A 27763-nucleotide genomic window follows, 5' to 3' on the forward strand; every position below is an offset into this window, starting at 1 on the left:
AAGAAAGGTGGCCCTCTGTGGTGAGTGCGGCTTAATTTCTGTACACCAAATTTGGTAATATAATTGCAAATACAAATAGTTGAACTGTATTCATTATTAAATTTAACTAGTAAATGGTGTTGAAATGTCTATTGACAGTAGTAAAATGAAGAAAATAATTTATAATTTGTGGTGTACTCCCCCATCCTATAAATAAGTGGCTACTACATAATGAATTTGAAAGTCGTCTCCTTCAAATGAGTCAGTAGTTAAATTTTTTGGTATGCCACCACTCCTTGTTTCATATTAATTTTGGTGCAGCCTGTAAACTCATTGGACTCAAGGTAATGGGACCTCTCTCCCTATCCTCTCCCCCGACAGCATGTTTTTAGAAGAAAAGGGTTGGGAGAGAATATTAATAAAACCAGAACTTTTTGATGTGTGAGATGAGGAATAGCATGCAACTTCTGAGATGATAGGGAGGGTTGGCCCTTTTATATAAATCTCATATTTTTGGGGAAGGATGACTGCATCTTGCAAAACCCAGGCTGAACCCTGAAATAGAGGGAGTAGGAAGGGGAAGCAATCCCATGCAACTTGGACTGATTCCCTGTTCCTGTGATAACTTCAGTGCATGCTTCTCTCCACACGCTCAACCCCTCCAAATCGCACAGCTCTACTTACTGAAGTTCAGTGTGGTTTTAGGTATTGATAGTTCAAAGCTACTTAGTTCTTTGGACCAATGTTACTATGCCATAAGCCACGTCCCAGATATTCATGGCTGGGACCCCATCACCAAAAGACTCATAAAGGTTGGAGGGATTTTTCTGTTAAATAGATGGGTAAAAAGATATAGTCAAGATTAAGTGAAAAGCGATACAGTTGGGTACCAGTGCCAGGCTGCCGGGGGAAGCAGATGTTTCTTTTTGACGTGTTACTCCAGGAGAAGGCTATTATAACTGGTCTCATTGTGGAAGGGGTCTGAATAACCCAGGTTGTTTTTGAGAATAGAGTATTCCCTACACAATAATAGCTTATACCAGTTTTTCCATAGATCCTTGTAGGATCCTCATAGAGGAAAGATATATTTCATAAACTAACCCAAAACTAAATTTTAAAAGGCTTTCAAAAAATGAAATGTAAAACTGAGCCCCAAACTGAGATAGCTATATGCCATTCCAGGGTGTGCATTTAGATTACTGGTGCACTTCTCAGATTCAAATCTACCTGAGGCATGCACTAGTAGTCACTCTCCAATAGAAGAGCATCCTTGCCGCAGGGAGGAGTAAACACATACTTTGTGCTCAGCCTCTCATTATGAACTCTTTCTTACTCCTTTCCTCACAGCATCATAAACACTTAAGAAATCCAGTTACAGTGAATGTGCCTGGGTACGCTCAAGATGTGGGAAATTAGTGTACTATGAATGCTTATCTTATGTCACAACTAAGTTATCTATCTCTTTCTCCTTAGTACGATAAACAAAGAACAGTTTTCTAAGAGGAAAAATGATACACTAGATCCTGAACTGTAAGTAACACTCTGGCAACTCAACTTACTTATTTTTAAATCTATATCCCCATTCTCCTTGTTCACCCCCTGTGGAAAAACCCATCACTTCATAGTTTTCTTAGCTTAATGCTGCTCCATTAGTTGGCCAGCAGGGGCTGGTGGGCAAGCACCAAGTTTTGCATTCTGTCCTGAGACTCCAGATCATCACAGGTCTACCTAAGAAAATGAAATCCTGAGGTTATGGACTGCTGGACTTGCAGAGTCCATTTCACTCTTCTTGAATTCTGATGTTTGATAGAAAACTGCATGCAGATAGCTGTGCTACTTGAAGCTCTTTCTTTTGGTGTAATTCAGGGGTGGCCAAACTTACTGACCCTCTGAGCTGCATACAACAGTCTTCAGAAGTTCAAGAGCCATGGCACACCTGATGGGGCTTGGGGCTTCAGCTCTGTGAGAGGCACCTCATGGGGCTCGGGGCTTCAACCCTGCTCCTGCTGAAGCCCTCTGCCCCAGCAGGTGCACCCTGTGGAGCTAAAGCCCCGAGACCCACCTCCTCACAGGGCAGAAGTCCCCACCCCAACACCCCGCTGCAAGGCAGAGGGCCAAACCCCTCCTTCCCTCCCCTCTTACCCCCTGGTAGGTGGAGAATGGGTAGGGGCTCAGCGAGCCACACTTCAATGGTAAAAGAGCTGAATGTGGCTCATGAGCCACAGTTTGGCCACCCCGGTACAGTGCATGGAGAGGTCAAAATTAATATCAGATCATTCTGCAGCAGCATTTTTCTGCTCTTGGTTTCTATAACCTTCCTACTTTGCAGGGAGCTATACCAGAAGGACAGGGTTATACAGAGTTGGCTGCTATTCTAGCCTTCTTGCTGGAGAAACAGAGTAGTGGACATTCAGGTGCTGGAGCCAGTGGTGACCAGATAGCAATCTGTTTCCCCTACATCTCACCAGTGCTTTTTTTTAATCACCTTTTAGCCCCTTAATCCAGATCCTAATTCAGCTACCCACATTGCAGCTGCTAAATTGTCTCTTAATTTCTAATGACTAGGTCAGAGGGGCACATGCCTACCCTGAGATCAGTCAGTGTTGCTTTTCAATTTGGCAAAGGTCATGGAAGGAAAGACTGGAAATGTGGCTCATAACCCTATCCCTTCCATCATTGTAGTAGTTCCTCTGCAGTCCAAAGAGTAAAATTCAGAGGCTGCTTCTGATCTCAGGCATCTAGCACAAATTACACCGGTCCACCCTTAAATCTCTGAACTCTCAAGGAACAGGGTCCCTGTCTCCCTTTGATTCTTTGTGTTAGGGAAGGCATGAGGTATGAGTTTTAGTAAACATTTATCTTTGAAATATTGCTAACTTAAGTAACCCTGTAATTAGTGTCATTGATTTAATGTGCTCTCCCTACTTATTTTCTGACATCCAGGTTTGTTGAATGTATAGAGTGTGGGAGAAAAATGCACCAGATCTGTGTGCTTCATAATGAAATAATCTGGCCATCTGGGTGAGTTTCTTGCTGTTTTTCCTTCCATGCTTGAATAGATGACATTTGGTTGCTATACAGGTGTTGATGTGTATATACCTATATTTTGATATATTACTTATATATATAAAATATGAAATCCTGTGTCTAAAAAAACTTGATCCAATGGGAGACATTCCATTAGCTGTTAACATTTTAAACAATATCCATGCCAATGTCAAGTAAACTTAAATAATGGATGGTGTCTTGATTTAAAATGTTCTGCATTTCTTACCATTGCTGATCACTAGGATACCTTTATGTAAAAGAAGAACTTCTAGATATTAGTTCAGTAAGTCATGATTGTCCTTAACCAGGAATGCTGATGTCATAATTACTAAATTGCCATTGCTTTATGTTGGTCTGTTTTCCTTACTCTTTGGGATATGTGTTTCTGTGTTATATAAACTTCAGTTTAAACACTTTTGCATCGCTGAAGAATAGAACTGGCAGACTGTATCTTCTTGACCCCAGCTAGTGAGCGGTTTACATCCTGAAAAGGTCTAAACCTCCAATTTTTATCTTAGCTGGACTTGCTGTAGATCTTTCTTAATCAGGAAACTCAAAAATACAAAAGACTTTAGTAAACTTAAATTCTATTAGTATTTCCTAGTTATAGTGATTAAGATAACAAATGATCAATTATAATTCTGGTGTAAGTAAATTTCTGTAAAAAACTCAAATAGTTTGTTCTGATTGCACAATTTGGGGATTTGCCATTTTGCTACTCCTATTCCTCTTTTTATAAGGGTGGTTGGCCCTGAACTGCTTGGGGAAGAATCCTACAGTTGTCTGGAATCTTTGTGTACTAGAATCCTAGAATTTTCTATATCATATCAGACCATTAGTTCCTCTAAGCAGGATCCTGTCTCCATCAGTGGTAATACCTGAGGTTTCAGAGGAATAAGCCCATATTGTAAAGGTCAACTGTGTTCATGCTCTGGTCATTCAGCTTTCTCCTATTCTGTCTTGAAAAGCTCCAAATGTTAAGATGACAGTAACTTTCCACTGGTAGAGTTACTGCCATTCTCTTCCTTCTGTCCTCAGTTTTATCCAAAATTTTCAGTGTGGCTGTTCCCTAGTCTTCAACATCTGGTAGAATGTTTTCTTTCTGATGTTTCAAACCCATGTCATGAATCTTACTATGAGTACCTTTAACAAAAAAAAAAAAAGAGGAGGACTTGTGGCACCTTAGAGACTAACAAATTTATTTGAGCATAAGCTTTCGTGAGCTACAGCTCACTTCATTGGATGCATTCAGTGGAAAATACCTTAGCAGCATTAGGTATGGGGTTATTCATTCCTTTTTCTCGTTTCCACTTCAGCTTTGTGTGTGATGGCTGCTTAAAGAAAACAGGACGAACCAGAAAAGAGAACAAATTCTCTGCTAAAAGTAAGTCCTCCTGATACTTGTTCAGAGAACATTTCAGGTGTATTAGCTAAGTGCTTAACAATGTATTGGGAGAGAGGGGAAACTTTCCTGTCCCTCTTGTATTATTTTAAGAATTTTAAGCTTTTACTTAAATTCTGGGGTTCCATGTGTTTTGGGATAGAGATGGGAAGATAATTTCAGCCAGATCACTTCCCTAGTATTTATTCAAAATGCACACATCCAACTTATTAATCAGTACCATGTTTACAATGGCTGCTGCTGGGCCCATGCTCAAAAGAGGGCCTGGCCCACTCCACTTGCGCTGTGCACGGAGCAGCTGGCTCCTCTCTATCCCCGGCTCACGACCACCCCACCACTCGCTCCTCTTGACCTGCCAGCCAGGGCTTCTGTCTGCCCCTGGCCCCGCCTGCTGGCCCCTCCCCACCCCCTGGCCCCTCCTCCCAGCCCATTGCTTGCTCCTTTTGGCCGGCTGAGGGCTCCTCTCTGCCCCCGTCACTGACCAGCAGCTGCCAGTGGAGACTGGGGCAGAGGGGAGGCAGCTGCCACTCCAGGCTGGTGACCGTCTACTTTGGGCTCCCTGGGGCAGGGCCTTCCTCTCCCTGCTGCTTTGTGGAAGCATCTGGCTGGGGAAATTGGAGGCTGCCCTTCTCCCACACCGCTCCATTGCCCATGCAAGGAAATGTCTCCTCCACTGTGAGCACCATCAACACCAGGCGGGTAGGGTTGAGTGGGGCCACTCTTTGCTCCCAAGTTTCAGCTGTCCTGACCCCTAGCACTGTGCTGGCAGGGATGGGGATCCCTGCTCTGTGCTGGCAGGGGCAGGGTGTGGGTCTGTGATGGGGGGGGATGCTGAGATGTGAGGGGGTAGGAGGCTCTGGGCAGTGGGGGAGGTTTGTGTGTTCTGGGGGGGGTGCTGTGTAGTTGTGGTGGGGCTGTGGGGAAGGGTACTGGGCAGTGGTGGGGGGGAGATCTGTGTGTTGGGATGCTGGGCAGTGAGGGGTCTGTGTGTGGTGCTGGGGAATTGTAATGGGGCTGACTGCGGGGGGGGGGGAGGGGAGGTGCTCGGTGGGGTGGTTGTGTGGTACAGCATGGACCCGCACGGGGAAGGGGCACCTTGGCAGCACAGGGATCGGCGGGCCAGTGTGCATCTGGCAACTGCCAGTTAGTAAACACTGCCTTCACACTGGGCAGAGTGGGGTCGCCCACGCCATGCCTTGCCCCCAGCCGGCCTCTTGCTCCAAAGCCCCCATAGGGGCCCACAAATATGTTTTGTGCCAGGTCAACAAAAGATTAATCCGGCCCTGTTACTAATGTAATGGTTATGGGGACTGTTAATGTGGGATACAGAGCCTTTTACCTCAGTCACTAATATTACTAGTGTTGGGGAGTGGCTCCTCTATGATTGCTGTCTTGCTTAAATGTGAAGACAATACATTCAAGTCATCCCCGAAGTACTGTTCCCTCTAAGCTGTGCGCGTGTGCACACGCACACAGATCCAAATCCCGCGCACATGGTGAAACATCGCATGCACAAAAAATGAAATACTCACTTGGGCGCATTTGCCTTATGGCGCACAAATTTGAACTCTGCTTCAAATATTTGCATAGAAGAAATTTTTTGCGCCATGGCTTGTCAAAAATTAGAGGGAACATTGTCCCACAGCTGGCACCTCTAGAAGTCTTGGCAGAGCAGACTATTTGGCTTTGACCACAGAAACAAAACCACTCTTTACTAGAGGTGGCTTCTCCTTGGGCAGGATTGATATCAGGATGAAGGCAAAGTGTGGGAAGCTTGTACTGTCATTGTCTGTTCTTTAGACGGAGATGATTTTGAAAGCTTTTCAATCTGACTCCTTTCACTCAGCTTTAAATTGCATTTTTAAAAGTTGAGTAAATAGTTGCATTTAATTTTGCTCATATTCATAAAAACAGCCCAAACAAAACTTGACTGACACTGGGGTGTTAGCAATTGCACAGTATAAAAGTTCTATCTTTGTAGTGAGCTTTTCTGACAAAGGGCAAGGAGGAGATTTAGAGAACTGAATTGTCTTGAAATGTTGAAAAAATAGTTGGGTTTGCATCTTAGCCATCCCAGAGCTTTTTTCTTCAACTGCATTCTCATAAAATGGAAACCAACCCACTTTGAGACTAGTGCTTCAAGTTAGACCATCTGTATGCTTTTTCCATAATCCACGTGTCCTGGATTTACTGAGAACACTGTGAGGAATGGGAGGGCTGCTTCCAATTTTGTTTAATTAGCTGGGGTTTCCAGTTACTTACTTACAAATTTTACTCTCAATGCTGTTGTGCAGTGGGGATTTTCAAGGATGTGCCAAATGTGAAAATGGGAGGCTGTGGACAAGAAACTGTTAATATTTGCAGGAGTATCTACAGGCTCAAAAAGAGATTGAGGCCTCTTTGTGTTCTTACGTGGACTATCAGTTTCAGATACTCCTTCAGATGCCTTGTATACTTGCTCTTCCTTTGTTTAGGTTTTGTTTGAAAGGAGAGATGACTGTAATCCTTGTGGATATAAATGGAATCGTTCTATTTAGAAGGGGTTTTTATTTGTCCAAAAAGTGCGAATTTCTCTTCAAGAGAATGAGGGTATGGACAGTATCGGCTAGAACCTGACAGGGATAGGCAGCCTGAAACTTCCACAGGCAGCACCTCCGATTTACTCTGGTCCTTGGCCCATTCTGCCAGTGCCCTCACTCAAATCTAATACATGAATAGAGAAATAGAATTTGAAATTCCAGTTATGCATATGTTAAGAGTTTTATTGTTTGTGCAGGGTTGCCATCTACAAGGCTGGGTACCTTCTTGGAGAACAGAGTGAACGAATTTCTGAGAAGACAGAATCACCCTGAGTCAGGAGAGGTCACAGTCAGGGTGGTTCATGCCTCTGACAAAACTGTAGAAGTAAAACCTGGAATGAAAGCAAGGTACATCCCTTCAAGTCCTAATGTTGCCTGCTCCCAGCATCATCCCAAAAGATAGGTGTTTGAGTTTTCTACATTTGCTGCTATTTGGCAACTGCAAAGTGTGTCTAGTATTCAGAACACCACCAACACAGCTTTCTTGATTGGCTGTCAGTGATGTCACACCCACTTATATTAAATTGCATGAAGTATATTAAAGTTCTGGAGATTAAAACTAAACAATTTTAAAACAAAGCTGTGTTCCATTGTATTGTAGCTTTGATTATTTGTATTTGTTGCTTTCTAGTTTTGTCCTTTATGTAAACACTAAAATCCCTCCACTCCAGAAAGATTGAGATGAAAAGTGAACAAACTTTCAGGATAACTTGGGACACTTTTCCTTCTCTGGGATATAGTTGTTAGTGTTTGCTTTCCCATTGCCTGTGACAAATGGCTCTGACCATGCGTTGCAAATCCTGTCTTAATTACTATCTTTATGTATCACCATGTGGTGTTCTCTGTCCTGATGGAATGAAAGTATTTATTACTCTCCTCTTTATCTTATGATATCTGCAGGTTTGTAGACAGTGGAGAGATGGCAGAGTCCTTCCCTTATCGAACAAAAGCCCTGTTTGCTTTTGAGGAGATAGATGGTGTAGACTTGTGCTTCTTCGGTATGCATGTACAGGAGTATGGCTCAGATTGCCCCCCGCCCAATCAGAGGTGAGGAACTGCAGTGCCAGTCAAGGGAGGTTAAATTTTACTTTGCTCTGAAATCTCAGTGGGATAAACCTTCTGAAGTCCCAGATTTAAAACTTTAATGCAGCATAATTAAATTTTGTTATTCATAATAGTATATCCCAACACAAAACAGTTACAGCAATATGGTTATAGTAAGAAGGAGTTGAAGATAGGTAGGTGACAGAATGGGCATTTGGTTATGGTATTCCAGCAGCAGGATTTTGGAGTCTAGTTTGTAAAGAAACAAGGAATCAGTGAGGAAGAGGGAGCAGACTGTTCTAGAGAGAGGGGGAGGTCAAATTTGGAAACCAGAGGTGATGTAAAGGAATGTGAGTTCCTGGAGGTAGATGGGACCCGTAGCCTTTGAAGACAGTGGCTTGTGCATTAGGTACTTCAAGGACCGAAAATACCATGGATTAATGTATATAAATGCTGTGAAATACTTCTGGCCTTCTGTTCTGTAATGTCATGTATTTTTTTTTCCCCCATCTTTGCCTAGGCGAGTATACATATCTTACCTTGACAGTGTTCATTTCTTCCGCCCTAAATGCTTGAGGACTGCTGTCTATCATGAAATATTAATTGGATACCTAGAATATGTCAAGAAATTAGGGTAAGCTTTTAATCCTTCTTCCTATTTTACAGCATCCAGTAGTGTGCTAGCACCTCTCAGTGCAGACAAAATGATATGGATCCTACCCTGAAGAGCATGCCATCTAATTTCAACCTGTGACATAATGGAAGGGGCAACAAAACCATGGGTTTAGGAGGAGGAAGGGGATATGACACTGCAGTGAGATTGTGGTTTCTCTGCAGAGACTTGTGGAGCAGTTTTTTTAGAGGTGTAAAAGACCTTAGAAGCAGGCCCCATGTATTATGCTACGTTCCCACCAAGGAATTTCCTTATCCCAGTGTCTGTAAAACTGCTATATGAAGCTCAGTCCACACCTTCACTTCATGCTGCTTTCTGTGTTTATGGGTGATGTCAGGTGCTCATTTTCGGGAGGGGAGGACTGCTGCTAGCTAAGTTTCCCAAGGCTTGTCTTCACTACCATGCTAAATCGGCACCAGTGCGATTTAGCACATCTGGTGAAGATGCACACATTAATGAGAGCATGCTCTCCTGTCAATGTAATTAATCCACCTCAACGAGAAGTGGAAGCTATGTCGGCGAAGAGCATCTCCCACCGACATAGCACAGTGTAGACACCACCTTAAATCTATGCAAGTTACGTCGCTGGGGAGTGGCTTTTTCATACCCTGGAGCGATGTAACTTACATTGACTTAAGTGGTTGTGAAGACAAGGCTCTAGAGTGGGATGGGGGATCTGCAGAGGCTGTTCTCAGTGAAGCGAGGAAGAGTACTTATAACTGGAATTCTGAGCATATTGTCTACTCTCCTTTCCCTGGTTTTGGGAATCTTTCAAATTACCAATAGAGGGAAAGGAACTGAGGGCAAATTTGGCTTTGTGGTCCTATAGCCTTTCACAGTTATTACTTTCTAGATGATTTCAGGTTTTATGGTACTGAAAGACATGCTCCTTAGGAGCTATAGAGGAAATATACTTGGGAGAACTCCCAGGTATAGAGGAATTTTCTTCCTTTAATTGGGCTTGAAGGCAGAGGGAAAGGAATCAATGCTGGGAAAGTAAAGTAGGTTTCAGAAGACAAGTTAGTTTTTGGATCTCATCTGCTGGTAGGCAGCTCATCTGTCTTGCTGGGGAAGGAAAATCCTGGCTCCTAGTGTTGAAATGTTCCGTTTCTTTGCTCTGAGAATTTACACTTCTCTCATCTAATTGTAATGCAGTTGGTAGATGACAGTTGCAAGCGTATGTCAGGCTTTAGCGATTTTACCTGTAGATGGGGGGGAAATGCTTTTTTGCTGCACAGAATAGGGCTGTGCATTAATTAGTAAAAATATGCATGCCTATATTGTATGCATGTGCCAATCAGAATACAACTCAGTGTTTTTATTAACAGTATCCATTGCTTATATATAGTGACAGCTCTAGAATTTAGATCAGGAAGAGGATTGCAGTAGTTGTCCATCTTGTAATACCAGCAGGCTTTGTGCTGGCTCCACCTTGTGGCTGAAAGGAATAGAAGACCCTAGTGATACACATCAGCATCCTGATGTATTGATGTTTTTTACAACGATAGATATACAACTGGACATATCTGGGCCTGCCCGCCTAGTGAAGGAGATGACTATATTTTCCATTGCCATCCTCCTGACCAGAAGATACCCAAGCCCAAGCGACTGCAAGAGTGGTATAAAAAGATGCTGGACAAATCTGTGTCGGAGCGCATTGTCCATGACTACAAGGTTGGTTAATTGTAAATTAGATTCAGTAGGATTTCATGAGCAGTCTGTTTTGGTTCTCTTCCCACTGCTTGCCCTACAATGTAGGATTATTCAAAGAAATTTGTAAGGCATTAACTTGTGTTTTAGAACTGGATTGAGTATTTAGCAGTCTGGGGTTAAAATAAGTAAATCCTATCTAAACCACGCATCTTTTGAAGCCATTTTAGTAAAAGAGGTATGCGGTAATGTCACACCTTCCTTTGCTCCCAAAGAAATAGAAAATCAAAGATACAGGCCATGAGAATACTAGAGAACAACAGCCAATATGGGACTGTCAGTATGAAGAACAGAGTTAATCTTTTGGGGATATTTTAGCGATTTAAAAAAAAAGAAACCCAACATAAAGGGTTGGGCTGCTGATGGAGTTAGAAGGACCTAAAGTCTGTAGGTTTATGTTAACTTGAGATCAAGGGCTGTAGGAAGTGTTGGGATATTGCTGCTCTATCTAATAAATGTGGGGCTTGTAGTGACTGGCTAGCAGTCTACTGAGCTACTAATGGGGTTTTTTTCCTGTGGGGACTAAATGCCTGAATCATCGGCCCAAACTATCCATAATTGAAGCACCACTAAATGTGTCTTCAGTGCTTTTTTTGCTGTGTCTGAGAATAGGGTGCCCTGGTTCATTTGGATAGTTATGATAGCTATAACCGGGTTTGTATGTTTTTGTAGGATATTTTTAAGCAGGCAACAGAAGATCGTCTAACAAGTGCAAAAGAGCTGCCTTACTTTGAAGGGGACTTCTGGCCCAACGTGCTGGAGGAGAGCATTAAGGAACTAGAACAAGAGGAGGAAGAGCGGAAGAGAGAAGAGAACACTAGTAATGAGAGCACGGATGTAAGGAGACTCCTTTTACCTAACTCTTCATGATATTTCTCCATCTTTTCTTATATCTTCACTTAGTTTCCCTAGGTCCCTGGTGCAGAATTAAATGTTGTTAAGACTTAAAACTTCCATTTGGGGGTGGTAATAACTGTCTTTAGGCTTATCTAAAATGCATGTTTATTTTGAGACTCAGCTCTCCCGCTTTCCCAGATGGTGCCCATTTCCCCCTCCTGTTTCCCTACCTGTAAGTTGAATTCTTGCTATCATTCTACTTAATTGGGAGCCAGAAAATCATTGTGTGGGAGCCTTAGAAACTATTCTCAGCCAGTTTATCTTCAGATTCAGGTGGACACATTGTGTCACTGGACTTTAGCCTTGGTTTGTCTTAATTGCTATGAGAGTGCTGTGTAGTGCAGAATGAGCGTAACAGTGAGTCCATGACTGACGTTTTTCATAGATTGCAAGGCCAGACGGGATGACTCTGGTCATCTAGTCTGACTTCCTATATAACCCAGGCCATAGAACTTCCCTAAAATAATTCCCAGAGCAGATCTTTTAGAAAAATATCCAATCTTAATTTAAAAATTGTCAGTGATGGAGAATCCACCACAATCCTTGGTAAATTGTTCCAATGGTTAATTACACCTTGTTTCAAGTTTGAATTTGTCTGGCTTCAACTTCCAGTCATTGGATCATGTTACACCTTCCTCTACGAGAGTGAAGAGCCCATTATTAAATATTTGTTCCCTATGTAAATACTATAGGCTGTAATCAAGTCACCCCCTTAACCTTTTCTTTGTTAAGCTAAATAGATTGAGCTCCTTGAGTCTATCACTATATAAGGCATGTTTTCTAATCCTTTAATCATTCTCGTGGCTCTTCTCTGAACCCTCTCCAATTTATCAAGATTCTTCTTGAATTGTGGACACCAGAACTGGACACAGTATTCCAGCAGCAGTCGCACCCAGTGCCAAATACAGAGGTAAAATAACCTCTCTACTCTACTCAAGATTCCCCTGTTTATGCATCCCAGGCTTGCATTTGCTCTTTTGGCTGCAGTGTTGCACTGGGAGCTCATGTTCATTATCCACCATGACCCTCAAATCTTTTTCAGTCATTGCTTCACAGGATAGAGTCCCCAACCCTTTAAATATTACCTACATTCTTTGTTCCTAGATGTATACATTTAGCCATATTAAAATGCATATTGTTTGCTGGTGCCCAGTTTATCAAGTGATCCAGATTGCTCTGAATCATTGACCTGTTCCCAGTTTTTGTCATCTGCAAATTTTATCAGTGATGATTTCATGTTTTCGTCCAGGTCATTGATAAAAATGTTAAATAGCGTAGGGCCAATAACAGTCCCTGCAGGACCCCACCGAAAATGCACCTGCTAGATGATGATTCCCTGTTTAGTTATATTTGGAGACCTGTCATTTATCCAGTTTTTAATCCATTTAATGTGTGCCATGTTAATTTGTCGTAGTTTTTGAATCAAAATGTCATGTTACCAAGTCAAATGCCTTGCAGAAGTTTATTACGTCAACACTACTATCTTTATCAACCAGAGTTGTAATCCCATAAAAAATATACCAAGTTTGACAAGATCTGTTTTTCCATAAACCCATGTTGAATTGCATTTGTTACATTACCTTCTTTTAATTCTTTACTAATTATCAGCCACTCCATTATCTTGCCTGGGATTGATGTCAGCCTGACAGGCCTGTGATTACCCGGATCATCCTGTTTACCCTTCTTAAAAATTGGCACAGCATTAACTTTCTTCTAGAACTTCCCCAGTGCTCCAGGCCTTATTGAAGAACGTCATTAATAGTCTATTGAGCTCCTCAGCCAGCTCTTTTAAAACTCTTGGATGCAAGTTATCGGGACCTGCTGATTTTAAAATGTCTCACTTCAGTAGCTCCTGTTTAACATCCTCAAGAGGTACTAGTGGAATGGAAAGAATACTTCTGACATTTCTGCATTATTCTTAATGATTCTACCATTTCCATGTAGTAATGGACCAATATCATTGTCCGGATTCTTTGTCCCTAAAACATTTTTACAAGTCCTTATTGTCCTTATCTCTGCTGGCCATAGATTTCTCCTTGTGCCCCTTGGCTTCCCTTATCAATTTTCAACAATTCCTAACTTCTGATATATATTCATTTCTATCACCTTTCCCTTCCTTCCGTTTGTTATATATTTTTTACAGCTGCCTTCATTTCCTCTCTCAATCAGATCGGTTTTTTACACAGTACAGCCTTGTTCCTCGATTGTGGAATTGTGGCTTTCTATGCATCTAGTAAGGTGTTCTTAAATGATTCTGAACTGTCATTCACATTTTTCAGATTAAATTCTTCCTCCCAGCTGAGTTGGCTCATAATTGTGTTCAACTTTGTGAAATCAGCACCGTGTGTGTGTGTGAGAGAGAGAGAGAGAGAGAGAGAGAGATAGATAAAAACTGGTCTGGCCTTTATTCTGCTTGCATATTATAAATGGGATCAAGTCATGATCACTTATACCTAAGCTACCATTATTTTTTAGTTCTGTGATCAATTCCTCTTTTTCTGTTAAGACGAGGTCTAATAAATAATTCGCCCAGGTCGGCTTGCAACATTTTTTAGTTTGGAAATTGACATCTATGATGATTTGAAATTCCAAGGATGTTTTTAGTACTCGCAGCATAAGACCTCCAGCATATGTCACTCAAATTGAAGTCCCCCATGATCAGTTTTTTTCCGCCCCCCTACAGATCATAGAGAGGTAGATAAGGAGGCAGTCATCCTGTTCCCTTGTGTGATTTGGTGGTCTGTAGAAGACACCAACTGATACCCCATGTGTGCTTTATCTGTTAGGATATTGATGTATGAGCATTCAGGATCACTTTTGTCCAAGTTATGAGTGACTCAGAAACAGGTAATGCCATTTTCAACATAGGGTGCCCCTCCTTCTCCCCTTTTGCCCATTCAGTTCTTCCTGAATAGATTATAACCATTCATTTAACATTCCAGTCGTGAATTTCTGCGGTTATGTAGTCTTTCAATCTCTAACAAAGATGGTCTAAAAGTTGTAAGAGTCTAAGATCAATTGAGGGAGATCAGGGTTTAACTTGACCAGCTAATATCCACCCAGGATATTCTGGATCCTTGTTTGGGTTGGTTTTTTGAAGCTATGAAAATCAAGAAAGCATATCACTGAAACTAAGGCTAAAGCAAAAAGATCAATCAAGGCTAAATCAACAAGTTAGTAGATTTGAATTAAATGATCAAATTAGTCAAATCATCAGATTAATTCAACAAATAATTAGTCCTTATAAATCCAAAGAAGGGATCTACAGAGGTGGCTGTCAGTTCAGTTATAAACACCAACTAAGAATTTTACCAAGATTTAGTCAGTCTGAACTTGGATCTGGTTAAATATTTGATACTGAAAACAAATTGTATAATTTCTAAACCACAACCAAATAAAAGCTTCCTCTTTAGATTTCAATTCTCTTAGTTCAGTTCAATTCAATTAGTAGTAGCTAATCCTCCCTCCCTCCCTCCCACCCCCTTCAAAAAAAAAAAAAAGCAACTAAAATACAGGTCTCTACAGAATACTTTGATAAGCAGAAGTCTGACAACCCTGACTTAGCAGTTTACATACCCTAGTTTACAGCTGTCAGTTTTAAATTGCTTAGGACTCGGAAGACTGAGGTTGCTTTAATGAGTATTTTTGAGACTTTGTTGTAGGGTTATTTAAGCCTGTGGAACTTACTTTCTGGCAGCTTCCCAGGGTCTACTTGACTGATGCTCATGTACTTAGCTACTTTTTTACACCCTAAAATTAAAGAATGAAAAAGGCTGGGATGTCTCCCAGCTAATAAAAGTAAAAGACAAAAATAGAAAAAGGGAAAAGATACTTAGGATAACAGAGGGTTTGCGTAGTATTCTAGGCTCTTCAGAAATAGAAGCGGGAACTGCAGTCATGGGGCCAGACAGCGATGTTGCTGACAGTGCTGCTTGCTAGCAGGCTTTTTCACATACAGGTAGACTGGCCAAAGCCCGGCATATTTGTTGATGATGTGACGTCCTCCCCCAGAGGTGATCAGTCTTGGGATTCTAGAACTTTAGTCTTTCCTCAGGTGGCTTGCTGATCCTAAAGGCAAGACTTCTCAGTCTTATCCTTAATTCTTATGGTATTCCTGTGCCGCCTTGCAGCACCTTCCTCCAAGGCCTTTGGACAAAGCAGATGAGTCTTCCCTTGAAGCCATGCCGCTTGATATGATTGTGTTTGAGTTAGGTCATCTTTTTGGCTAGCATCGGGGGGAGGGAAGAGAGAGTGAGTCTTGCTGAAACCAGCAATTTTTTTTATAAGTGTGCAGTTTTTTCATTCAGGGAACATCCCGACACCACCAAAAATATCAAATACGCTTCTAAAGAAGCTGACATGGCCTTGTCCAGGTGAAAGGGTCTTGAGATGGCATTATGCCAGCAGTTTATGGAAGGTTCAGCACCAAATAAGTGTGAATATCTTAGGGCCAGATCTCACCTTTCTTCTTGCAAACAAGACAGTTTAGTAATCTTTATTTAGGAATTGGGGATTATATCAAATAGCTTCTTTTTGGAAATTTTCATCTTGACAAAGTTACTTTAAAGTTTATCAGAATAAAACCCACTGAAGAAATAAAGTTTAAAGTCTGTATTCCCATACCCAATTTCTCACATAAAGTACATAAAAAGCATCTACAAAAGGGACTAGAAGGCATGACTACTCATTAGTGAGCTGTGATCACACTAGACTAGAAATGAAACTGACTTTTGTCAGTTTCAATTGAAATTGTCACCCCTTGCAGCTTCCATTATCCTCAAATACACATGTTAATCAAGATCAAAGTGGGAGTAAATCCCATTTCTTGGACATAAAGACAAAACTTGGTATAAACCTCCGTTGGAGGCAGTCTAGGGAGATGAGTTAAGCCGGAATAAGTGGTTAGGGAGGCTTTGTTGGTGGGAAGATAACAGAAATCAGAGAGTCCTTAAAGTCACTTGAACTGTCTACTCCTTCCCCAGGTCTCTGGACAGTGCACTATCATTCCTTATGTGTTCTTCAGTGACTTCTCCAGCTTTAAATGTATCAAGGTTGTTTGTTACATTCCATGGAGATGATTCCACAATCTAATAAAGCTCACCATTAGAGAACCTTTTTCTGATTGGCCGTCTTTGATTAATTTTATCCCTTTTCTCTGTTTTACCCCTTCAGTCCAACCTAAACAAATATCTCTTTTGGGTGTTTACACTCTTCAAATACTTTTTAGATGGTTATATTGCCACTCTAGCATCTTTGGAATGACTCTGATCAAATTAATTCAAACTTCCAGGACAGTTGGTAAGAACATTTTCCTAGCTTCTTAGTAAATTGTGAAAGCTTTTCTTATAGTTCTCCAATGACTGGAGGTGCTAGCCTAATAAAGTGCTTTAAATTTTGATATACTGATTTACTGTCTTTTTAAATAATTGTCAGAGGCACCTAAATGCCTCTTATTATTCTACAAATTCAAAGTTATCGGCTTCTCTGGCAGGTGAGTAAGGGAGACAGCAAAAATGCCAAAAAGAAGAATAATAAGAAGACAAGTAAAAACAAGAGCAGCTTAAGTCGTGGCAATAAGAAGAAGCCTGGCATGCCCAATGTCTCCAACGATCTCTCCCAGAAGCTGTATGCCACTATGGAGAAGCACAAAGAGGTAAAAGCCGTTGGATTGAGAAGTATCTACTGTTTGAACAGCCAAGTGCACAAACACTGAATATAGAATTTAGTAAGAGTACGTATTTGTAGATGGAATCCCCATCTAGACGCTTTCCCATCAGGGCTATGGGGATAAATACAGATCACAGTTGTGCTGTGTAGAGAACTTTCATAAGTAAAAGTCTTTGCTGTGCCAGATTGGACCATGGGCCCATTTAGTTCAGTGGTCGGTATTTGCATCAGAGGAAAGCGGGGGGGGGGCATAGTGCACTTGGTGAATTATGTAGTGTTATATGTGCAGAAGTGGAAATTCCTTCATGACCCATGCAAGTAGTCTGCTTGATGCAAAGCCATCCCACCCATCACAGCATGCTAACATCAGTAGTCATGAAATGACATTTACCATGTAGTTAAGGTTGATGGCCTCTTGGTCAACTGCTGATTTTAACTTCTGCTTTACTTTTCAGGTCTTCTTTGTGATCCGTCTCATCGCTGGCCCTGCAGCGAACTCCCTGCCTCCCATTGTTGAGCCTGACCCACTCATTCCATGTGACTTGATGGACGGGCGTGATGCCTTCCTCACCCTTGCTAGAGACAAGCACCTGGAGTTCTCCTCGCTACGAAGAGCTCAGTGGTCAACCATGTGCATGCTAGTGGAGCTGCATACCCAGAGCCAGGACCGCTTTGTTTACACCTGCAATGAATGCAAGCATCATGTAGAGACCAGATGGCACTGCACTGTCTGTGAGGTATGCCTAATAAGGTGTTTTTTCCCTGCTAGCTCTGGGCACCAAGGTTAAGGAGACTCTTCACCTAAAGTCACTTCTAAACCTACATTCATAGCAATGTCTGTCCAGTCTACATTGTGACAGTTTGGAATGGGGGGTGTTAAGTGTGCTAGCCTGAGTGAAAAGTAGCTGTGCTGCTGTATGCCCCCAAAGGCTACAATCACTTTAACCATGCCTATTTCATTTAAATCTTCACTCCTCCACCAGTAAACTGACTGTGCCCTAAATTCAGTTCTGAGAAACTGCAAATATAATTTGACATTCTGCCTCCCACATACACCTAAATAACCAAATTCTGGGTTCTCGAGTTAGTGAATTCTGGTAGTTTTCTTTTCTTAACTAATTTTAGGAATACCAGGCCCCCTACCATTTGGCAGGACTTCTGTCCTCCTCAGAATTTCAAAGCCCCTTTACCTCCCATCTGTTCTCCATGTGGCCCCTCTGCTTTGTGCTCCCCTTGCTCACTGGGAAAAGCAATCTGCTCCTCCCTCTCCCCTTCTTAAAGAAGTGGCACTATTGTGCCCCACTCCTCTTTTGAAGAAGAGCAAGCAGATGAGTGGCTACTCTGTTCCCTGAGCTTCTCCTTCCCTCTGGGGAAGGAGCCAGTGGTCCCCTGACCCCACTTGGTCAGGTGAGATTTCTACTGGCTCAGGGCAAACAGGTTTTCCAAGCCATGGCTATTGGTCTGTATAAATGTCAGATACTGTTTTGCCCACACACTTTTCACTGTTACTTGTTTGGACTTCTGCCAATACCTGGGCACAGAGGACATTATAAATTACCTGAAAGGAAAATATAAAATTATTAGTGATACTTTTCAGATGATCCAAAGACTGGGAGAGTGGTAAATAATGGCCGTCACTGGTCATAGGGGACTATCTTGGGAAGCAATCACTCTGAAAAAGACTTGGGCATCATGGTGGATAATCATCTGAACATCAGCTCCCAGTGCGATGCTGTGGTCAAAAGAGCTAGTGTGACCCTTGGATGTATAAATGGGAATATGAAGCAGAGGGAGTTTTATTCTCTTTGGCACTGGTGGGGCTGCTGGAATATTGTATTCAGTTCTACCATCCACAATTCAAGAAGGAAAGTGATATATTGGAGCGGGTTCAGAGAAGAGCCACAAGAATGAATAAAAGATTGGAAAATATGCTTACAAGCAGCTCAGTTTATTGAGCTTAACGAAAAGATGTTTAAGGGGTGACTTGATCAGTCTAGAGCTACCTATGTGGAGAACAGAAATGTGATGAGAGTGCCCTTCAATTTAGCAGGCAAAGATATGAGATCCAATGCCTGGAAGTTGAAGCTAGAGAAATCTTCACTAGAAATAAGATGCCAATTTAAGTGACAGTAATTAGCCATTGGAACAATTTAGCACGGATTGTGATGGATCCTCCATCACAGCAAACTTTGAAATCAAGACTGTTTTCCTAAAAATAGTGGTCTAGTTGAATAGACATTAATCCAGGGAAGTGGTATGTCCTGTGTTACACAAGAGGTCAGACTAGATGATCACAATGGTCCCTTCCGGCTTTATAATCAAAAAAGGCCAATTTTTCCCCCTCCCCCAATCACAGTCCATATCCCTTGAGTGACATGACCCCATTTGTATATTTATTATGCCAGGTTATGTAGACAGCTGTTTAATTTTCAAAATGTTGTCTGTTTCCAGGATTACGACCTGTGCATCACCTGTTATAACACTAAAAACCACGACCACAAGATGGAGAAATTGGGCCTTGGCCTAGATGATGAGAGCAACAACCAGCAGACTGCAACCACCCAGAGCCCTGGTGACTCCCGCCGCCTGAGCATCCAGCGCTGTATCCAGTCCCTTGTCCATGCCTGCCAGTGTCGTAACGCCAACTGTTCACTGCCATCCTGTCAGAAGATGAAACGAGTTGTCCAACATACCAAAGGCTGCAAGCGCAAGACCAACGGAGGGTGCCCTATTTGCAAACAGCTCATTGCTCTTTGCTGCTACCATGCTAAGCACTGCCAGGAGAACAAGTGCCCGGTGCCCTTTTGCCTCAACATTAAACACAAGCTTCGCCAACAGCAACTTCAGCACCGTCTGCAGCAGGCCCAGATGCTCCGAAGGAGGATGGCAAGCATGCAGAGGACCGGTGTGGTAGGTCAGCAGCAAGGATTGCCTTCACCAACACCAGCCACACCAACAACTCCAACAGGCCAGCAACCCCCAACACCACAGACCCCACAACCCCAGCCACCACCCCAGCCTGCCTCGCAACCCCAACCTGCACCTCCCAATACTATGCCGCCCTACACCATGCCGAGAACTCAACCCCCTGGTGCTGTGTCCCAGGGCAAAGCAGGTGGCCAGATAACTCCTCCAACTCCACCTCAGACTGCTCAGCCACCAGTCCAGGGTCCTCCTCCAGCTGCAGTAGAAATGGCCATGCAGATCCAGCGAGCAGCAGAGACTCAGCGTCAGATGGCACAAGTTCAGATTTTCCAAAGGCCAATTCAGCACCAGATGCCCCAACTGAATCCGATGCCACCAATGGGGATGAACCCTCCCCAGATGGCCAGAGGGCCTGGCGGTCACATAGACCAAGGGATGGGGCCAGCAGGAATCCAGCAGCAGCCACCGTGGGCCCAAAGTGGGTTACCCCAACCACAGCAGCTCCAGCCAGGAATGCAGAGACCATCCATGATGTCAGTAGCCCAGCCAGGGCAGCCTATGAACATGGCGCCTCAGCCAGGAATGGGTCAGGTTCCTGGTGCGCCTCAGCCAAAACCAGCATCTCTGCCCCAGGCAGCCTTACAAAACTTACTGCGGACTCTCAGGTCTCCCAGCTCCCCCATGCAGCAGCAGCAGGTGCTTAACATTCTCCACTCCAACCCTCAGCTACTGGCTGCTTTCATCAAGCAGAGGGCCGCCAAGTATGCAGTGTCTCAAAATCCACAAGGTATGCCAGGGCAGCCTGGAATGCCACAGGGGCAGCCAGGGCTTCAACCACAGCCAGCCATGCAAGGGCAGCAAGGAGGGGTGCACCCAAACCCAGCCATGCAAAATATGAACCCCATGCAGGCCGGGGTCCAAAGGCCCAGCATGCCCCAACAGACGCAGCAGCAGCAGCCTCAGCAGGCCATGGGTGGGATGAACCCTCAGGCACAGCCGATGAACATGAATCACTCTGGGATGTCTCCGCAATTCCGGGATCTTCTAATGAGACGGCAGCAGATGATGGAGCAGCAGCGCCATCAGCAGCAGCAGCAGCAAGGAGCAGGCCCGGGGTTGGGGCCCGGGATGGCCAACCATAATCAGTTTCAGCAGCCCCAGGGTGTCGGTTATGCGCAGCAGCAGCAGCAGCAGCAACAGCAAAGGATGCAGCATCATATGCAACAGATGCAGCAAGGAACTATGGGACAAATGAGCCAGCTTCCACAGGCAATGAGTGCAGAGACAGGAGCCAGTTTGCAGCAGGCTTTCCAGCAGAGGCTACTTCAGCAGCAAATGGGATCCCCAGCTCAGCCCAACCCTATGAGCCCCCAACAGCACATGCTCCCCAGTCAGGCCCAGTCCCCACACTTACAGGGCCAGCAGATCCCTTCATCGCTCACCAATCAAGTGCGTTCTCCACAGCCTGTACCCTCACCACGACCCCAGTCCCAGCCCCCCCATTCCAGCCCTTCCCCTCGGATGCAACCTCAACCTTCTCCACACCATGTCTCTCCGCAGACCAGCTCCCCACATCCAGGACTGGTAGCTGCCCAGGCTAACCCCATGGATCAGGGGCACTTTGCCAGCCCGGACCAGAGTGCAATGCTTTCTCAGCTTGCTGGCAATCCAGGCATGGCAGGCCTCCATGGTACAAGCGCCACGGAACTGGGGCTCAGCTCCGATAACTCAGACTTGAATTCAAACCTTTCACAGAGTACACTAGACATACACTAGACACATTGTAGCATTTTGGGAGCAAAAAAAAAAACTTATTTTCTCAAGACTTTTTGTACTGAAGACGAATTTTTTTGAATCTTTCTTAGCTAAAACAACATTTTTCCCTGGAACACATCCGAACTCTGCAGCAGTAGTTTGTGGTTTTAAAAACAAGAAACCAACAAAATAAACCTGAGGGACAATAGAATACAAAGAATATATTTTTGTTATGGCTGGAATCATAACCAGTCCTTTTTCTTGTTTTTCCTCGCATGCGTGCGTTGGGAAGTGGAGGGGAAAAGGGTGGTCTTTTGGCCGCTGACTAAATTGGCCCCCTTCTCATGCCTCCAATAGGTTTTATTTTTTTTTTAAATTAATGAAAATATGTAATATTGATAGTTATTATTTACTGAGGCAGATGGTTAACATTTTCCCTATTCTGGTTTTTCTTCATCACTGCAAAAAACCCACAGGAGAACATTTCCTAAAACCGGAGGACAAAAGGGGTTAATGTTGCTTTAAAAATACATTACATATATATAAATATATATTAAAAATAAATACCAGTTTTTTCCTCTTTGGTTGGAAAGATGTCAATTCTTTGAAAAAATGTAAAAATATTAAATAACCCAGTCCCCTCCTGAAGTCTACTTTTGTCCTCCAAGAATTTTCTATACAAGAGTCTGAGCTTAAAAAAAAACTTCAAGTATTAAAATAATTTGTACAACATTTTTGCAAATACACAGGGGCAGCTGCCAAATGGATGTAGTATATATATTGTGGTTTCTGTTTTCTTGAAAGAATTTTTTTGTTATTTTTACATCTAACAAAGGAAAAAAAATAAAAAAGAGGGTAAGAAACAATTCCGAGAGGATGATTTTAACCTGAGAAAAGTCCCTGGGGTTTCTTCTTTATGCTTGCTTTCTCTCTCTCTCTCTCCCCTCTTTCCCCACCCTCTTCCACTTTCTGTAAAACTTGAAAATAGAAAGCAAAAAACCCTCAAATGTTGTAAATCATGCAATTAAGGTTGATTACTTATAAATACGAACTTTCGATCACTGTATAGACTGTTAAAATTGATTTCTTATTACCTATTGTTAAATAAACTGTGTGAGACAGACAGCCTGCTTTTTACTGCTTCCCTTCTCCTCTCTCCCACCTATGGTGCTTATTTTTAAAATGGTGAGGACAGCGGAGTATATGCTGCTTACACTTTTGGTGGTCAGAAGTTGGAGAATTATTTAATATACATTTGTTTTTGTCATTTTTTTAAAGCAAATTTACAGTCTGGGGTTGTTTATAATTAGCATTAGAAATGCACATTTTGGTAAGACTCTGTAATTGTATCTGCTCACTCTGTAATTTACCAAAACAAGACATGGTCCCCCTCCATTACACAGCTGCCATCCCAGCCTGATGGGTTCCAGTTGGTGTGTTTGACTAGGTTAGCATCTTAAGTTCCACAGGCCGCTCCTTAATATGAAACCCAAACTTCTGCTTGGGTGATACAAAATTGAAAGACCACATTCCTGTTGGAGTACCCTGGAGAGCTTTTTGTGCCAACATTGTGACTGTCAACACTTGGAGCTGGGTGTGTGATTCTCAGCTTGCGTAGATGAACCCACACTGGCTCTGCTCAAGCTAGTGCACTTAAAATAGCAGTGTACCGGGGTAGCACAGGCTGCGGCTCAGGCTGGCTGCCCAGGTACAGAGCCAGGGGATCCTGTTGGGGATGTCTTCAGGGCAGCTAGTCTGAACCGACACCACTTCTATCCTGGCTATGCTATTTTTAGCAGGGTAGCTTGAGTACAACTATGTGTGTTGGGTGTCGCAAACTCAGCTCCCAAGTGTAGGTGTAGCCTATGGGTCAAACTGGAGGAATAAGGTGTTGTGGGTAGTGAGTTGTGAGAAAAGACTGAAAGAACGAACGTTGTTTGCCACAAGCTATGGGAAGGCAGGGGAATAGGATGGCTACTTGGAAGTATTTGAAAGGTCTAAATACCAACAAGGAAGAGAAATACAGTGTAGAAATGAGTATAACTTAGGCTAAAAGACAATAATACACCTACTAGGTAGAGACTACATGAAAGCTGGTGGGGAGCCCTCATTAGGGTCCATGGAAAGCACTCCAGTGAGAAGCTTGGGATTCTCTCAAGTATTGTTAATACAGATCACCACTCCTGAACTGTATCTACACATTCCACACCAAGCCAGAATTCTCCAGCCTGTTAATGCAGGCTTTCTGTTGTGCCATGGAAAGGTGCAGGGCAGATTGGAAGGAACTAAGGCTGCATACACATACGCCAGAACTCCTCCTCATCCCTCAGCCTCTAATGACAAGGTGCAGTTTGCTTCCTCCTCCAGCTAACCCTAGTTCCATAGTAAATACTCAGTTTAGTATTAATTTGTATTTCTTTGCTAGGGATTTCAGTTCCAGGAACTATTTTGCTTGATCCCAACCTTCTTCCAAGGATGATGGCTCTGGCAAAAGTTTAGAGTGCCCGTTTTCTAACCTAAAATTTCTAGTCTGTCCCGCAGGGCCAGTGCCTGTAGAGGCTTCAGTGAAGACTGTTTCCTTAGCTAGTGCTAAATCTGCCCTAAGTTTACACCCTGGGTAGGCAATGATCAGTCTCTAATCTGATCCATTATGGGGGTCGGAGGGAGACCCCAAGAGCTTCAGGGTGGATTTGAGTTGTGACCAGCTTTGGCTCGCCTTCAAAATCCCAGCAGCAGGTTGTCACGGTCATGGATCTGCAAGGTTTGGTGTCTGCCCCAGCGTGTAACCAGCCCCTTGGGGGCTGAAGGGGTAACTCCCCAGGATCCAAACAGTTCCACAGAGAAAGGCCCATATCCTCTGAGACAGGGCCTTTGGGGGCCGGGGATTCCTATTTTTCTGTGGCTTCCTGCAACAAGTCCAGCTGAGCTAGGCTCCTGTGGGAGGCTTGTTGTTCACCCCTGGAGGGAGCAGTGCTTTGATAGATATTTGTAGCAACTCCAAGCTAAGTCCCCTGGCATACAGCATCTGAAAGTCCATAGGTCAGCATCAAGAAGCAAAGGTTAAGACAGAGTTCAGACATGAGCGTCAGCTCCCTGAGTCATGCCGCTGTAGAAGCCAACTCTGCTTCCTTTCTCTTCTTCTTCTTTGTCCCCATCCCAGGGGAGAGCACAGCTCTTAACACAGCATGTGATGCCTTTCCCCTTTGCTCTCCAGTATGGGGCCAGTTTGCCTGCAGGGGAGGTGAGAAGAATGTTCGTGGCTACGCATCAATGTCCGGGCCATTGGGGTTTCCTTTGTGTCTTCTGGCTCCTCCATTCGCAGGTGTAGACTTTATTCAGTTTAATGGCACTGATATCCAGACCGACCATTGCAAGATTCCAATACCTTGCCCATTCCCTTTGCACTTAGTGCATAGCAATACAAAGCCCAGAGAGAAACTGAGGTGCTCATAGAAATAAAAAATACTACCAAAATTCCCACATTCATCACTGTTACCAAGTGTGTCTGTAGGCCACAGGGGGCTTTGGCTTTACTGCCATGCAGAATTGCATCTACCTCCCTCTTTCCTCCTCCTCTCCTGGATTCTAACCTAGCGTGAAGGTATTACTTTGCTAAGTTAGTAGTACAGGATGTCTGGCAGATACTGCTAGAGAATTGGAAACTGTGATTAGGAAAATCCTGTGTAGCAGCAAGAGGAAAGTTTTCTATGTGGGCAGCACAGATAGAAATACACTATCTGTGTCAGCACCTGTCCTGGGCACTATGAACTGTAAGGCAGTAGGGCTGCTAAGTAACTTTCCTTTTCTTCAAGGGGGAAGAAGTTTGTTTGTCCATGCCTCACAGCATTTGAAAGGGGCCATTTAACATCCCACCTCTGTGTTCCCAATGCCCTTGACAGGCTTCTCCCTCATCCTAGCCAAGCTGCTGGTGTCTATTTCAATCTCAAGGAGAATGTTCTGTCCCTGGCTTGGAAGCCTGCATTCCTTGTGACTGGAGAGTCCCAGAGCGCCAGGCTGTAGGCCTGCTTAGGGAGTGCTTCCCAAAGATGCAGTGGTGCTGCAGCCTCCTGCAGAAAGTGGCCTCAAACTTCAAGCTGAGTAAGACCAATGCACTGTGGGGTTGGATCAGGCTATCAAGGCTAAGCGGCTGGAGGTGCCCTTTTAGCTACTAACCTAATGGGACAAAATTCTTCAATAAATCTCTCAGATAATTCTTGGGTTAGTCATGTGCGGACATATCCTCTTCCACCTGCTGCTTTTTGCTTCATGGCCCTGGGATTGCTGAAGTTTCCGTTTAAAAGTGAAATGTGTTTGGTGTTACCTGCCTTTGCAAACACGGCTCTCCTTTTGGGGTTGCTCTGGTATGACCACAACCAGTGTATCAGCAGCAACTGCAGGAACACATCCATCCCAGTGCTGCACCTTTGAGCACTCACCACACTGAAGTGGACTGATATTGAGAGATGCTGGTCAGTAAGATCCTATACATCTGAAAACCTTGGCCCTGGTGTATTGTCCTCCCTATGTTCTATTTGTTCCAAAGGGGTTGAGTTACACATTTCATTAGTTTAGACCTAAAGCTATTTGTCAATAAGCCACCTCACCTCTAATGTCTGAAACTATTTTGATGTATATGTCATTAGGGATCCATTTAACGTGATCTTCAGGGCCATTATTTTTTTAAACTCCGCTAACATGCTTCCGTGCTAATCTGTAGTCACCTGTGTTGACTGCATGCCCTAAACTAACCCTAGTCAGAGTATATACACACAGTAACACAATAACATGCTTGCTTGTCTACCAAGTGTGAACGTCTGCTGTGTAATTCACACACTTCCTGGAGGAGGCATTTGCAAGTGACTGTGCTTCGCTACTCACTTTGTTATTCATCCATTGTTGTGAGCTGGAATAATAGCCAGAGATGCAGTTAGGCGCCCATGAGGTGCAGTGGGGTATCTTGCAAGCTGACTGCTCTCACTGAATTCTGTTCTGTTCAGAGTCCATATTGTATGAATGTTAACAATCAGTTTAAAGAAGCCGATCTTAGCTGAATTCAGAGTTATAAGGCTCTTCTATCACTGCCTTTTCATTATTTTGGCCATGCAAGCATAATATAGGATTGTCTGTTTCTTTGGGTGGGGGATTGTTGTAGGGGTGGTGATACCTGGCATTGTCAAATACCAAAATAAGGATTTTTAAATGCATGCAACTCCCCTTACAGAAGGTGAATGTGTGTGTTTCACATATAATGTATAGGTGGGAGGCCCTGTACACATGGCTAAAAAGCCCTTTGCAAAAATCTTTTGCATCTTCTCTCTGCATCTTCGTTCTGTTAGCTTCATTTTTTTTTTTTAGGCCACAAAGGACCACATAGACTAGATGATCAATCCTGTATATCACAACTTATAGGATTTCACCCAGCAGTTCCTGTATCCCACCCAATAACTGCTCTTTGAGGTAGAGAAGAGAGAGAGAGAGAGAGAGCGTGCACACGTGCCAGTCTGGATTTAAAGATGTGTTGTTTAGCACTTTCACTGCACATTACACAACAAAGCCCTCTCCAGCCCTTGAAGAAGGGATTCATGGAGTTTATTTAGCTTTCTGGATTTTTACATTAATACTTGGATGAGTGGATGCCATTTTTCTGGAAGGATACTGTGCCCAAATGAAGATCTTTATATTGTGTTAGTAGCTAGAGATTTCCCAGCCTGGATCAGGGCTCTCTGGGGCTAGGAATGGGATTTTTTTTTAATATTCCCATCCCAAAGAGCTTCCAACCTTGGCATATAATGAGACAACCGGTGTATTCAACAGACAAATGAAGAGGGGGACAAGGTGACAGTCAAGAGACCTTATTTAGTATAATAAATGCCACTGGCAGCACCCAAACTGGCTAGTGGAGCTAAGCTGCTGGAGGAGAGGAGTTTGGGCTCAATTTTTTTTTTAATCTCTTGTTTAAATGCCTAACAAACACCACCACACCTTAGACTAAGGGCTGGGAGAGCGGCTGCTGGCTTCTCCAAGGAACAGCTGCTATTTCTAAAGTTTTGGGGGTTTTTTTGTTTTTTGTTTTTTAAAGTTGGA

General features: G+C 43.4%; 1 protein-coding gene across 4 annotated transcripts in view; it reads left to right on the forward strand.

The window, feature by feature from the left end:
- The window catches only part of EP300 (EP300 lysine acetyltransferase), a 130613-nt gene extending 107811 nt beyond the window's left edge, over window positions 1-22802 (forward strand). For 2 of the 4 annotated variants that reach the window (XM_084616715.1, XM_084616716.1), the window contains exons 21-32: window positions 1453-1509; window positions 2923-3000; window positions 4344-4411; window positions 7206-7356; window positions 7909-8055; window positions 8573-8686; window positions 10234-10399; window positions 11108-11272; window positions 12168-12242; window positions 16824-16985; window positions 17455-17736; window positions 19451-22802. In XM_084616715.1, coding sequence (XP_084472841.1) covers window positions 1453-1509; window positions 2923-3000; window positions 4344-4411; window positions 7206-7356; window positions 7909-8055; window positions 8573-8686; window positions 10234-10399; window positions 11108-11272; window positions 12168-12242; window positions 16824-16985; window positions 17455-17736; window positions 19451-21700 — 3715 coding nt within the window. In that variant the 3' untranslated portion in view covers window positions 21701-22802. The remainder of the gene's footprint in view (window positions 1-1452; window positions 1510-2922; window positions 3001-4343; window positions 4412-7205; window positions 7357-7908; window positions 8056-8572; window positions 8687-10233; window positions 10400-11107; window positions 11273-12167; window positions 12243-16823; window positions 16986-17454; window positions 17737-19450) is intronic. The other 2 variants (XM_084616717.1, XM_084616718.1) reach the window with 1 other exon arrangement.
- Window positions 22803-27763: the final 4961 nt, after the last annotated feature.

This window comes from Lepidochelys olivacea (assembly GCF_965140295.1).
Source record: "Lepidochelys olivacea isolate rLepOli2 genome assembly, chromosome: 1".
NCBI lineage: Eukaryota > Metazoa > Chordata > Testudines > Cheloniidae > Lepidochelys > Lepidochelys olivacea.